At 40.2% G+C, this 12,744-nt stretch overlaps 1 protein-coding gene and 1 non-coding gene across 8 annotated transcripts in view; both read left to right on the top strand.

Annotated features, from left to right (window-relative positions):
• The window catches only part of Mpdz (multiple PDZ domain crumbs cell polarity complex component), a 147,230-nt gene that overhangs the window by 78,322 nt on the left and 56,164 nt on the right, over positions 1-12,744 (top strand). For all 7 annotated transcript variants that reach the window (XM_029476873.1, XM_029476875.1, XM_021161144.2 and 4 more), the window contains 3 exons: positions 565-840; positions 1,098-1,212; positions 10,685-10,883. In XM_029476873.1, the coding sequence (XP_029332733.1) occupies positions 565-840; positions 1,098-1,212; positions 10,685-10,883 (590 nt within the window). The remainder of the gene's footprint in view (positions 1-564; positions 841-1,097; positions 1,213-10,684; positions 10,884-12,744) is intronic.
• Positions 8,163-8,293, top strand: LOC115031000. The gene has a single exon (XR_003836592.1). It is a non-coding gene; the product is annotated as a small nucleolar RNA SNORA17 (small nucleolar RNA).

Raw genomic sequence — 12,744 nt, 5'->3', positions numbered from 1 at the left:
GAAAAAGTAGATTAGAACAGGTTTCTGTGGCTCTCTGATTTACTATTGCTTGTTAGAGCTTACAGAACATGCAGGTTTTCCGTAGCAATCTGAATTTCAAGCATTTCTGTTCTTCTGTATGATCAGATATCTGAACAATTTGCTCCTGGAGGTTGCTGGGATTCCAAAGCCATGGCTCTCGTACTTGGTCCTCTCAGTAGAGAGCAGCTTCTAGCAAGTGTGATTTGGGAATATGAGTTGCTTGCTTCTCTGTCTATCTTTAACTTGGAGTTGTTAGCTTGTAGCTAGAACTAAATATTGTATCTAAAGTTATCTTTTATCTGGCCTATCCTATAACTCACTAGAACATGAGATAGAAGATTTATAAGAAACATATATGAAATTAAAAATATGCAGGAGGAAAACATGTTCAGCAAAGAATGCATGTGTTAGAAGGCTTTAAAAATAAAAAAAAGTGTGGGTTTTTTTTTCCAGTAAATAGTAATTCAGTAAAATGTGACATATAGTATGTTGATATAACTCTAGTCTCAGTTTTGACTTGTGGCTTTGTCTGTTCATCATCAGGATGTGACCAACAGTTCTGACCTAGTGCTTGGTCTGCATTTGTCCCTGGAAGAACTCTACACACAGAACCTCATTCAGAGACAGCATGCTGGCTCTCCTCCCACAGACATGAGCCCAGCACCCACCTCTGGTTTCCCCATCAGTGACTACACAACTACAAATGCTGTTGAACAAAAATATGAATGTGCAAACCCAGTAGCGTGGACTCACTCGCAGTTACCAAGTAGCCTAAGCACCACCGAGCTTGCTCCTGCACTGCCTGCTGTGGCTCAGAAGGTACCATCCTGCGGCTAGGACCTGGTGTCTTGACTAGGGAGATGATGGGAAGTGGAGAGAGAGGCTTTGCATCCCAAGGCCCTCCTAGTGTGGGATGAGTGCTTGTCTGACTGAGAGGTGACCTACGAACTTGATTGATTGTGGGTTCTTGCTAAATCACAACTCGGGAGGGAGCATGTGTAATGTTGAAATGACTGCTCCAAAGTCTAATTTTCTTCCCATGTGACTTTCTCTTTTCTTTCTTCTGGGGTTCTAAGTATTTAACTGACCAGAGCTCTTTGGCGTCTGATGCTGAGTCTGTCAACTTGCAGACTATGTCCCAGGAAGCTTTTGAGAGAACCGTTACTATAGCAAAAGGCAGCTCCAGCCTAGGTAAGTTCCCCACCTTCCACACAGCACTACTCTTCAGTCTGAGAGAGGACAGGGGGCTTCACCTTCCACAGTGTTGCTCCTTAGTCCATGAGAGGACACAGAGTGTCAGCACCATTTTTAGCTGCAGAGAAAAGATGCTAGAAGTGTTCTTGTTTCTTTTTATGCACACATATTTTTTTCCCTTGAAGTGGGAACAGGTTTATTTATTTATTTCATACCAGCATACATCCCTTATTCTCTTATTTCTGGGTTTTCAAAAACTTCACTTACATTCAAGTAAAAGTTATATGAATTTTGTGTGTGGGTGTGTGTGTGTGGGGGGGGGGGGTAAAGTAGCAAATCAGAAAAGGAATTCTTAGAAAATGAGAAGTTGTCAATTGGGACTCTAAGTTCTTTGGAAAAGTAAATTACTACTTTCTTTGAATAATGTTAGTTATGTGAGAGTCAGATTATATTTACTCTTTCATTCACTGGAGGTGTTAGGAAGACTAACACCTGCCAGGTGTGCCACTACATAAATGCAGGTTTTCATTGTCTGCATTTGTCCCTGAAAGAACTCTACACACAGAACCCCTGCAGAGATAGTCCTCTGCCATTCATAACAGGCTTTGGCTGGTTCATAATCACAAACCACTTTCTGAGGAGGGAGCCCTGATGGCAGTAGGTACAGCCGCTGGGACAGAGCCTTAACCATTGCCACGCTGAGCAGAGCAAGGCAGCCTCTCTACTACTTCTGACTGATGGAAGATGATCCATTAGAGCCTCAGAATGCCCACATGTAAACCAATTGTTAGTTCATATCAAAGACTGTCTTCCTGCAATGACCAACCAAGGAACACCCTTTACACTAGTATCCTGGGCGTGGGCCTGGTTTCTTGTTGAACTTGAAACTCAGAAGAGACATTCCCCGAACCCCAGACTCTCCTACATGCTGTTCTGTTTGGTGGTGGCTGGATACTACCCATACCCACCAAAAAGAGAATTGTAGGATAGGATGCAGTGGTGGTTTGAATATGCTTAGCTCATGGGAAGCAACATTATTTGGCGGTTTGGCCTTGGAGTAGGTGTGGCCTTGTTTGAGGAAGTGTGTCACTGTAGGGGTGAGCTTGGATGTCCTACATTCAAGCTCCATTCAGGACAGAAGAGAGTGCCTTCCCCGAGTCTTCCCTGGCTTGCCTTGGGATCACTATGCAGAACTCTTGGCTCCTCCAGGACCACGTCTGCGTGCATGCTGCTGTGCTTCTTACAACAATGGTAAAGGAATAAACAAGCCCCTGGAACTATAAGCCAGTCCCAATTAAAGGTTGTCCTTTAGAAGGGTTGCCCTGGACGTTATGGCTCTGCACAACTATAAAACCCTAAGACAGACATGTACTGCTGTAACTATACATAATTGCACATTCAAAGAAGAAAAAATATTTCATAAATCATATAATTCTGTTTATCTTAGCCATAAAGTACGTGTAATATTGGATAGTTATATAAACCATATACCAAACACATATACTATATAATATATAAATATAATCAATATTCACATCAATTTATTTATATTACATATGCAATATATAATATTTATTAAATTCATGGATCTTAAGACAAGGTTTGTAGCATCTCTGCAGCTCCATGCACTGCCCAGCAGTGTCCGTTGCAGCTGCCCGGTGGAGCTCCCAGAGCCAGGTTGCTCTGTGCTCACTTTGTCCAGGATTAGTGAGGATTCTCAGTAAGTTCTATGCCTCCTGCTTTGGGATTTGGCAGATGTAAGATTCCCCATTCATGCAGCAGATTCAGATGGTGCTGTGTATTGTGGGACTCTGAGGAGGGATAGTGGAATGTATGTAGCATGTTGACTTTTACAGAGATGTATAGGGCTGTACATTGTCAGACAACTCACAGTTCACAGTAGAAGAATGCCATTTAGAAAACTCAATGGAAATGTTTCTATTCCAGCACCAAACAATTGCTGTGCTCTTCTCTGGGGCTCATTGCACAGAGACAACATAGTACACCTCCTTCCCTCCACACTCAGAGGGGATGATCTGTCCCTGTTAACCTTCATGTTCTGTGTATGAGGAGCATCGCAGGTGTAATGTTTCCGTGCTTTTAGTATGTTATATGGCGATTGGCCTCCTCTCATAGGTTTATGTTTTTGCTCTAGTTACTACAAGTAAGTGGGATCATATCGGACTTAACTTTTTGCAACTATTTATATAGCAGAATGTCTTTAAATCTCCTGTAGAACACATCCGAAATTTCCTTCTTTTTAGAATAAATACTATTCTATTGTAAGTGAATGCTACCTTTTCTTATCTGCTGATAGACATTTGAAGTGCTTTCATGCAAGTGTTTACGTTTTGAGTTAGTTAAGATCTTGTAAAAACAGTAAGGGTTAAAAGTATTCTTTATCATATCTGGAAAACTATTAAAACTTCAGTAGCTTGATTTTAAAATTAAAATACAAAATATCCCTCAATTATGAATGTGAGAGCAGTGTTGATGGAAGAAATCACAGCTTGTGCCACGATTTCTGAGTGTTGGTGCCTTTCCGTTGAGCTAGAATTTATTTATTCCATTATTGATTTTGCTTCATTTTCAGAATTAGTCTATATACCTACTGTATCTTTATAAACTTAGACCCTGGTTGTTGGATACTTTTGTACTCAGCAAGGTTCCTCATACGGCTGTGCTCATCCTAAGACCTGTGAGTCACACTTGGCTCTATGCAGCTGTGAACAGGATCACAGCGCAGTGCAGAAGTGTCAAGTTCCTTCAACAGTGTGAGATATTCCACTGCACCTTTTTGACCTGAAGGTTTTGTTCTTGAGTGTGAGCTCTGTTCAAGATTTTGAACATGCCTCCTACCTTCTCAGAGATAACATCTATCTTATTGAGAAAATTTCTCTTAATATTTCATTTAACTGAGATAGTCAGTGTTCAGATTTCTGCATACAAACATGTAAAGAAACCTTGGAAAAGGCCATTTAGAGAAAATCTCTGTTAACATAAATATTAAATTAATTCAGTATGTATAAGTAAGATTTAATATGGAAAGGTGCTTTCACTAAAACCTAAAGCAACAAAAAGCATGATACTAAAATAAAAAATCTCATGTTGATATTCTTCTGGTCAGTGGACAGTCATCATTTGCAGTCTGTCCTCAGCCTGTCTGAGGTGTGCAGTCTTTCTTTTCTGAGACAACAGAAACAAATCATTAATAAATGACAAGTTCCTGTAAAGGCTCTCACCACCAATTAATTTCGCTTTCATGAAACATTTTTTGTTGTTGCAGTTTTTGATATTGTTGTTTGGGGACAGGGTCTAAGTATGTTTCTCACGCTGCCCTCAAATAAATGATTGGAATTGCAAGAATGTGCCACCATGCCCAGCAGGGTTGTCCTTTAGCCTTTTAGAGTTTACAGTGTGTGTGTGTGTGTGTGTGTGTGTGTGTGTGTGTGTGTGTGCGTGTGATTTTTGGTAGATCATAAGCTGATTTGCTAACTTTGTTGTATTTGGGCTTGAAATAAAAAAGCAAACAGTTTAAGGGACTGAAAATGAAAGGAAGATGCTGTATTCCCTTCATTGGCAAGTTATTGAAACATAGACTCCTAGATTTGTCTAGTAGTATTCAGCAATTAAGATCTGGAGTCAGGACTAGGGTCTTCCTGTTGCTTGCTCTTACAAACAGGGCTTTCAGCGTAACAGCATTATGACTGCTGCAGTAAAAATCTGCTTTGGAAGCTAAGCTACGATTTGGGCTTGTTTTGGAGAGCAGTGTTCTTTGGCTTGAATAGAGGTACATTGTAAATCTATCTTATGTGGTGTTTTTGGAGACAGGATATTGCTTCGTAATTCAGGCTGTCCTGGGACTGCCCAGACTGGCCTCAGATCTGCATCCATCTTCCCTTCTTAGTCTTTCATGTGCTGAGACAACAGGCATAAGTCACCACTTTGAGCATTGTCCATCTGTCTGTCTGTCTGTCTGCCTGCCTGTCTGTTGGCTGTCTTTTTGTATTACATTTATTTTCTAATTCAATAGACATTTCTTTCTTGTTACTTTTTCCTTTATTATTATGTCACACATGTACACAGGACCCTATCAGTCTGTCACTTCCTCCCCTGCATGCCCTTCACTGTGTCTCCTTTCCAGTACATGCTGCTGCTATTGCTGCTGGCACCTCCTCCTCTTCTTCTCACTGAGTTCAGTTAGTGCTGCCACTATGTCCCCGGTGTAGGGTTAGCCACTGAATCATGGGGAACCTACCAGTGGGAACACCAGCAAAGAAGAATTGATCCTCATTTCCCAGATGCTGGCAGTTGCTAGCAGCTCCACATTAAGAGGTAAGGCTTTGTGAAGACCATCCCCATCTATCCCAGGATTTTGGCTGTCTGGCTGGACTTACACAGGTAGCCACAACTGCTGTGAGCTCACACGTGGCATGTCATGGCATGTCCATAAGACAGCATTTCATAGTGTTCCTCTGTAGCTTTCAGCTCTTGAATTATGTCTGCTTCCTCTTCTGCCAACTCTGAGACTGGATGGCAGGAGCGGTTGACAAAGATGCTGAACACTGAGTCTCTTTCTCATCATTTACCCAGCTAAGCATCTCTGAATTAACTAATGCCCCCTGCCAAAAGAAGCTTCTCTGACAAAGATGGAGAATAGCCAAGGTCTGAGCATGAATCTAAATATTAAGAAGGCAATGTAAAATCATGACCTTTGAGGAAAATAACAATACAGGTTCTTTCCTGGGCCCATGCCTTCCCCATGGCTTCTGACCAAGTTTACAGTACCAGTCATGAAATCCACCCCACTCCACCCCAAAACATGCCACTATTATACCAGTTGGCATATTGCTTGACAGGGTGGTATTGTAGCACGAAGGGTCTGCTGCTGGTACAATGAAAGCTTGCCAGCAGAGAAGTACTGGTCAGTTTGATATTGTTTTCTATGTGTCCTTCAGCAGAAGTGTGTGTTGTCTTCACCAATAGGGTCTTACTATGTAACTATAGTGGGTAACCAAGGTCTATGTCAATAGCTTATGCTGTCTTAGAGACTTCTGGGGTCTGTCTGAGCAGTAACTGGTAGGAAAGTATCTCATTACTTGCACTGTACTTACCTTTAATAACGCATATCTTCTGATACAAGTATTGTCCACTCATGCAGGGCAATTCCTTTAGCACTTTAGCTATATTTTGAAATTAGTTTTCTATCTCGTGAGCTTCTCTAAGACCTGCTGATGCCCGTGGTTTGGCTAAATCCACATACTACCAGCTTTGTGGCTGGTAGCGCTTGTTTTATGAAATTGGGTGTATATATGTTTAGAACTATGATGTCCTCTTGATGGGTTGTTGTTCTGATTATGAAGTAACCTTCCTTATTTCTTCTGACTAGCTTTTGTTTTGAATTCTATTTTATCAGATATTGAAATAGTTAACACCTGTTTGCTTCTTGGTTATATTTGTTAGGAATAACTTTTTCCATCTTTTTATTCAAAGGTGATATAAATATTTAGAGTTGAGCTATGTTCTTGAAGGCAGAAGAAAAAATAAATTCTGCTCTATTTTCTAATCTAATTCAATAATCTATACTTTTGTTATTGGGAAAATTGAGACTATTAGTGTTTAGACTTGATATTGAAAGAACTGTTTCAGTGACCATCTGCTCTGGGGCGTTTACTTAGCTCCCCTTTTATTAACTGTCCAGGTATTGTTTATTTATTCCTTTTGGCATCTTTGATGTTTATTCTTCTCTTGAGATGGAAATTTTCCTTCCAGCATCCCCATTAGAGCTGGGTTCATGTTCTTAAATTCCTTCGTGTATCTCTGTCATGGAAAGTTTTTGTTTATCTTTCAATTTTAATAGGTAGGTTTTTTTTTCTGAGTATAATGGTCTGTGTTAGCAGGTAATAGTTTTGCAGAGCTTGAAATATATATTTCCAGATTCTTCTGGCTTTAACTATTTCTTTCAGATGATCTGGCGTTACCTTATTATGTTTGCATTTATAAATGACTTGACCCTTCTCTCTTGCAGTTTTCAATACCCTCTGTTGTCTGGTCTTAGCATTTTCACTATAAGATACTAGATTGCTCCTATCCAGGCCTGTCTGTGGTATTGGGATACAAATATTACTGGGAACATTCTCAAAATTGTTTTAAAAATATATGAATTAGTATAGGTGAAACTCATATTTAGATAGATATTAAAATGATATAATGAATAATGATAAAAATAAAATAATGAATTTTGTACTTTTGTCAAGGTTTGTGTATAAAAAACTCATTATGGTGTGATTTATACCTATAATTGCAGTGCTTGGGAGACAGAGGCAAGAGTATTACAGCAAATTCAAGGTTAGCTTACTTAGAGAGTTCTATATAGAAAATTTCTGGCTACTCAGGATTGTCTCTGTCTAAACACAACACAACACAACACAACAAAACAAAACAAAACAAAACAAAACAAAACAAAACAAAAACCAGGCAGGAGGTGGCACATATCTTTAATCCTACCACTTCAGAGACAGAGGCAGCAGGATCTGAGTTCTAGGCCAGCTTGGTCTACAGGCCAATATCCATTACAGTCAGGGCTACATAGAGAAATCTTGTCTAGAAAACAGCCAGAACAAGGACAAGCACCAGGTATTGTGGCTCCTGCCTTTAATCCCATCATGCTAATCCCAGTACTTGGGAGGCAAAGGCAATAAGACCTGAGTTTGAAGCCAGCTTATTCTGCTCAGTGATTTTGAGGCCTGCCACAGCTGCATAGTGAAACCTTGAAATAGCAGCAATAACAACAACAACAAAACCAAAACCACAAATTAAAACACAACAATAACAACAACAACAAAAACCTCAACAAGAAAAAAAAGGAACAAGAAAAAACCGTGATAGCTTTATATCTCTTCATGTTGTGTTTATTCATATAATCTTATTGGGAAAGAAAATATTACACTGCCCCTAGAAGCACTGAGGTGTGGCTGCTGTGTCCCATGTGCATCAGGAAGCAGCAGAGAGGAGAGAGACTGGGTCTACACTCAGTGTCCTGACCTATGAACATCTGAAAGATTACTAGTCTAACAGTCTCTGAAAACAGCAAGCCTGAGATGACCTCACGTCCTGAGCCAGGCTGGCCCAGGCTGGGTCTCAGGACAAGTAGCACACCAGAGCCTAGAAGAACCCTTTCTGGGACCATGAGTGGGATTGGAGGTACATGGTGTGAAATTTATAAGGAACCAGTAGAAAGGTTTTTTTAAGTTACAAATTTGCTTAAGTGAAATATGCTATATTGAAATATTTTTAAATATAAATTTACAGGTTTAATGTGTAAATAGGGTGCTGGATAAGCTGTGAAGGTAACAATAATTCAAACAGCTTATATTGAATGGCTGCTTTGGAGAAAGTGATGCCAAAACATAAGAATGTATAAGTTGTGTTAGAGCATATTCCAGATAGAGTATCAGGTAAAGTGAAAAAGGGGAGAAAATCATTGTGTTATGAAAGAAGGCAGCAATAGCTGGAACTCAAGGGCCAAGGAGTATGCAATTAAAAAGAAAGGGCCTAAGTTTCATGGAGTGCTGGTCTACTATGTTCTCTGTACTGGACCTGAGAGATATGCTGTATATTAGAAAAGTGTTGAGGGTTTCCATGTAAAGGTCACGTAGGATATGATTTGTCTCATTTGAATTGCCTTTCTACTGAGTATAGTGAATTACAGGGCACCATATCAGAAGGCAAGCGAACAGTTACAGGGCTGCAAAATTATAAGCAAAGGATGCTGTAGGCTTGGTCCAGGCTTTATTTAGAAGTGGAGAAGAGCAAGCAGATTGCAGGTAATGTTTAAAGATAGAAATGATAGGTCTTGGTAATGTGTTAAATCTAGGGGAGACATGTCTGATAGTAGCCAAATAGTTTCAGGACTGGGGAGATGGTTCAACTGCTGAAACGCTGAAAGACTGACCAGTCAAGTGGGAGGGACTGAAGTGAGATCGTTAGGACCTATATTAAAAGCCAGATTGGGTGTGACACAGTTTAATCCAAGCTATGATGAGATGGAAGATGGAAATGAGCAGGCTTCTGCCCGTTATAGCCAGCTAGCCTATTTCCAGACCAAGGAGCGCCTTGTCTCAATCAAAATGTAGAAGATGCCTGAGGAACATCACTCGAGTTGCCCTCTAACATCCACACACACTTGTATAGACATGCACCCAGAGTTACACACACACACACACACACACACACAATGACGCCAGTGTGTTTCTCTTTGAACAAAGGAGGGTACTATGATAGGATGGTAATGTCTTTTTATCGAGAAGGGGAATACTGTTGAAATTCAAGGAAGTGAATAACTAAAAGTCATATAACATTACAATAATGGAGATTCCATCTTTTGTCTGATATGAAGTCCAGGGAACTTGTAAAGAAGGTATCAGATGCCCATATTTGGAACTGATTAGAGTTCAGAAACAGAAACGGTAATAGGTGAGAATTACACTTCTGTTGATTTGAGTCAGTGGACAACATTCAAATGTCGTGTGTGCTCTGCTCTGGGGGTCAAGACTTTATCACACATTGCAGGCTCTTAGGAGTTCTGTTCTCTATGCTGTGCATCTTAAGCAACCGGTGTTAAGATTTAGCACATAGCAGCTCCCTGCTGTAGCGATAGAGATGAATGAGGTGCCTAGACATGAAGTAGTAACTGCCATCTTAGGGTATCCATTTGAAGTCCTGTTAATTTGATACATGTGTAAGACATGAACTGCTGTTAGAGAACTCCTCTGATAATATATGGTATTTTCTTCTTAAAAATGAATTTATTTTTATTTATATACATTGGTGGTTTTTCCTGCATGTGTATCTGTGTGAGGCTGTCAGATCTTGGAGTTGGACAGTTGTGAGCTGCCAGGTGGGTGCTGAGAATGAAACCTGGGTCCTCAGGAAAAACAATCAGCGCTCTAACCACTGAGCTATTCCTCTGGCCTTATATGGTAGTTTAAGAGAGCTTATATCTTGAAAGGTGGACCACATCAAATGAACTAAATTATATTTATTTTACAGAGTCAAGTGTTTTAATCTGCTATGTATTAAATATGGAATATTTAACCTTTACACTATTTGACAGAGGTCTTAAATCTCTTAAAAAGATTTTATTGTGGGCCAGACAGATGACTGACCATGTAAAAATGTCTGCCCTGCAAGCTCGATGACCTAAGTTCAGTGCCCAGAGCCATGCTGGAGAAAGAGAAATGGACAAAACTGTGGTCTTCTGGAGTCCACACGTGCTCCATGGCACATTCACGCATATACCACACAGGCACAGCTATGACTGACAATAAATGTCAAGTATTTCCTTAGAAAGACGACTTTGTAACTTTTTGTAAAAGCAAAATTTATACAGATCTATAAGTAGATGTTGAAGTGCAGAGGGTTTGACACGCTATCTGTGGTCCTTGTCAGCATCCCTTTGTCCCCGTAGGTATGACAGTAAGTGCCAATAAAGATGGCCTGGGAGTGATTGTGCGGAGCATCATTCATGGGGGCGCCATTAGTCGTGATGGCCGGATTGCTGTGGGTGACTGCATTTTGTCCATTAATGAAGAATCCACCATCAGTCTAACCAATGCCCAGGCACGGGCCATGCTCAGAAGACATTCTCTAATTGGACCTGATATCAAGTAAGTGTTACCTGGACCAGTTTGTCTTCGGAAATTCATGAGTTTTACCTCCTTAATAAGAATATTTTTCTTTTTTTCCCTATGTAAATTATTCCATGCTTTATTTCTGGTTAGTTCTTGATCCTGGATAAAGTTTGTGACACTTGAATTTTGCTAGCAGTACATTGTCATGTTTGATCTGGTGCTTCCCTAAGAACCCTGGCTGTGAGAGACATCCTGTGTTCCAGACATCTTATAATCTCACACAGTCTCATGGTGGCTACATCCCTCAGTATAAAGAGTCATGTACCCCCCTATGAGTCCTAGAACCACAGGAGTTCTCTGAAGTGCCAGGTGTGAAGAAGGCTAAAGAGCACAAGGCCTGCCTGAACTACACTTACCTATCAGGAGCTCCCTTGTGCCCTATGGAGCACTGATCTCAGTGTTCATTTCTGATTATAGGCCCTGGAGCTTATTTTTCCAGAAAGTGCTTGAATTTTTGTATAAGTCTATAAAGTTCCTAACATATCCACACATATGTATGTGATGTGTGTGTGTGTGTGTGTGTGTGTGTGTGTGTGTGTGTGTGTGATGTGTGTATGTGTGTGTGTGCTAACATAAATTGCAGCTCAGGCTTTATCACACTCACCAATGTGGATATCTCCTTTGATATTCATCATTGATTATTTGTGCTTATTGTACAAGGGATCAACACATAAATCAGAGCTCAGCAAGATTGCTTACCTTACATTGGTAGTGATTACTAGTATGGGGTTTTATTTCTATAATATTTTGCACATGGCGTTCCTTTGCAGAATATGCACTCAGAGCATTCTGACCACATGGCTTCTATGCTGCCATTCATAAGCAGTGAGCGTGTCTGTTGTGAGCGACTCCTGCTGTCAGACACAGAAGGGCTGTTGTTGCTCAGGTAGAAACTTCATGCACACTGTCCTAGTCCACATGCCATTTTGACTCTATAGTAGATCAGGTCTTCAGATCATAGAGACATTTCTTAATTATCTTTTAATAAGAGTACAGGGGAACATCATTTTAAAATTTCGTCCTTGTACTTCACAAATGGAACAGCTTTTCAGTTCATTTCTTCTTGGTTGTGGCCAGCCCTCCTTTTGCCTAGAGGTACAGATCACATGGAAATAGTTTGTGGCAGGATATTTAGCTTACATGATTGGGTGTGTTACGAAATGCAGATGGCCTGGTGATTGAACACTCAGTTGTTGTTCACTCAGTGTCTTGGGCACTTGAAGCATCAGCATCCATACCCCATCCCCACCAATGATTGTAGAAATTCAGCAGTATCTCCACAGTGTAGGTCCTGCATGGAGTTAATTTCAGAGAAGGTTTGAGTGGATCTAAAGTCAGAACATCTCTTCTCATATTTCTTAATTATTTGTATTGTGTCTCTACTTTTCCTCTTCACTTTGCCAATCAAACCAGAAACCCCAAACCCCGAGAGAGGATCAATTGCCTTATAACTCTGAAAGATAACTAGAGGGCTAACATGCTAAGCATGGCTGTCACATCTTAGAAGCCAAAGCACATTGTGACATTTACATGTAAAACAGAGGGAAGAAAAAGCTGCCTTCTTCTGAAATTAACTAGTCAACTTTACACACACACACACACACACACACACACAAAATCAGTGTTCCTCACATACACATTAGTTTGTCTTTCTCATACACATACAAACAAAATCAGTATTTGTTGTGCACTAGTCAGTTTTACACATACACATATCTGTCTTTCATATACACATACTAGTCAGTCTTTCTCACACATCCATGACAGTCTTTCATACAGATATAATAGTCTCTATGCACATGAGAGTAAGTCTTTTTTTTTTTTTTTTTTTTTTTTT

The sequence above is a fragment of the Mus caroli genome, chromosome 4 (assembly GCF_900094665.2).
Source record: "Mus caroli chromosome 4, CAROLI_EIJ_v1.1, whole genome shotgun sequence".
Lineage (NCBI taxonomy): Eukaryota > Metazoa > Chordata > Mammalia > Rodentia > Muridae > Mus > Mus caroli.
Note: the sequence above shows the minus strand (reverse complement) of the source record. Positions and strands in the feature narration are given on the sequence as shown.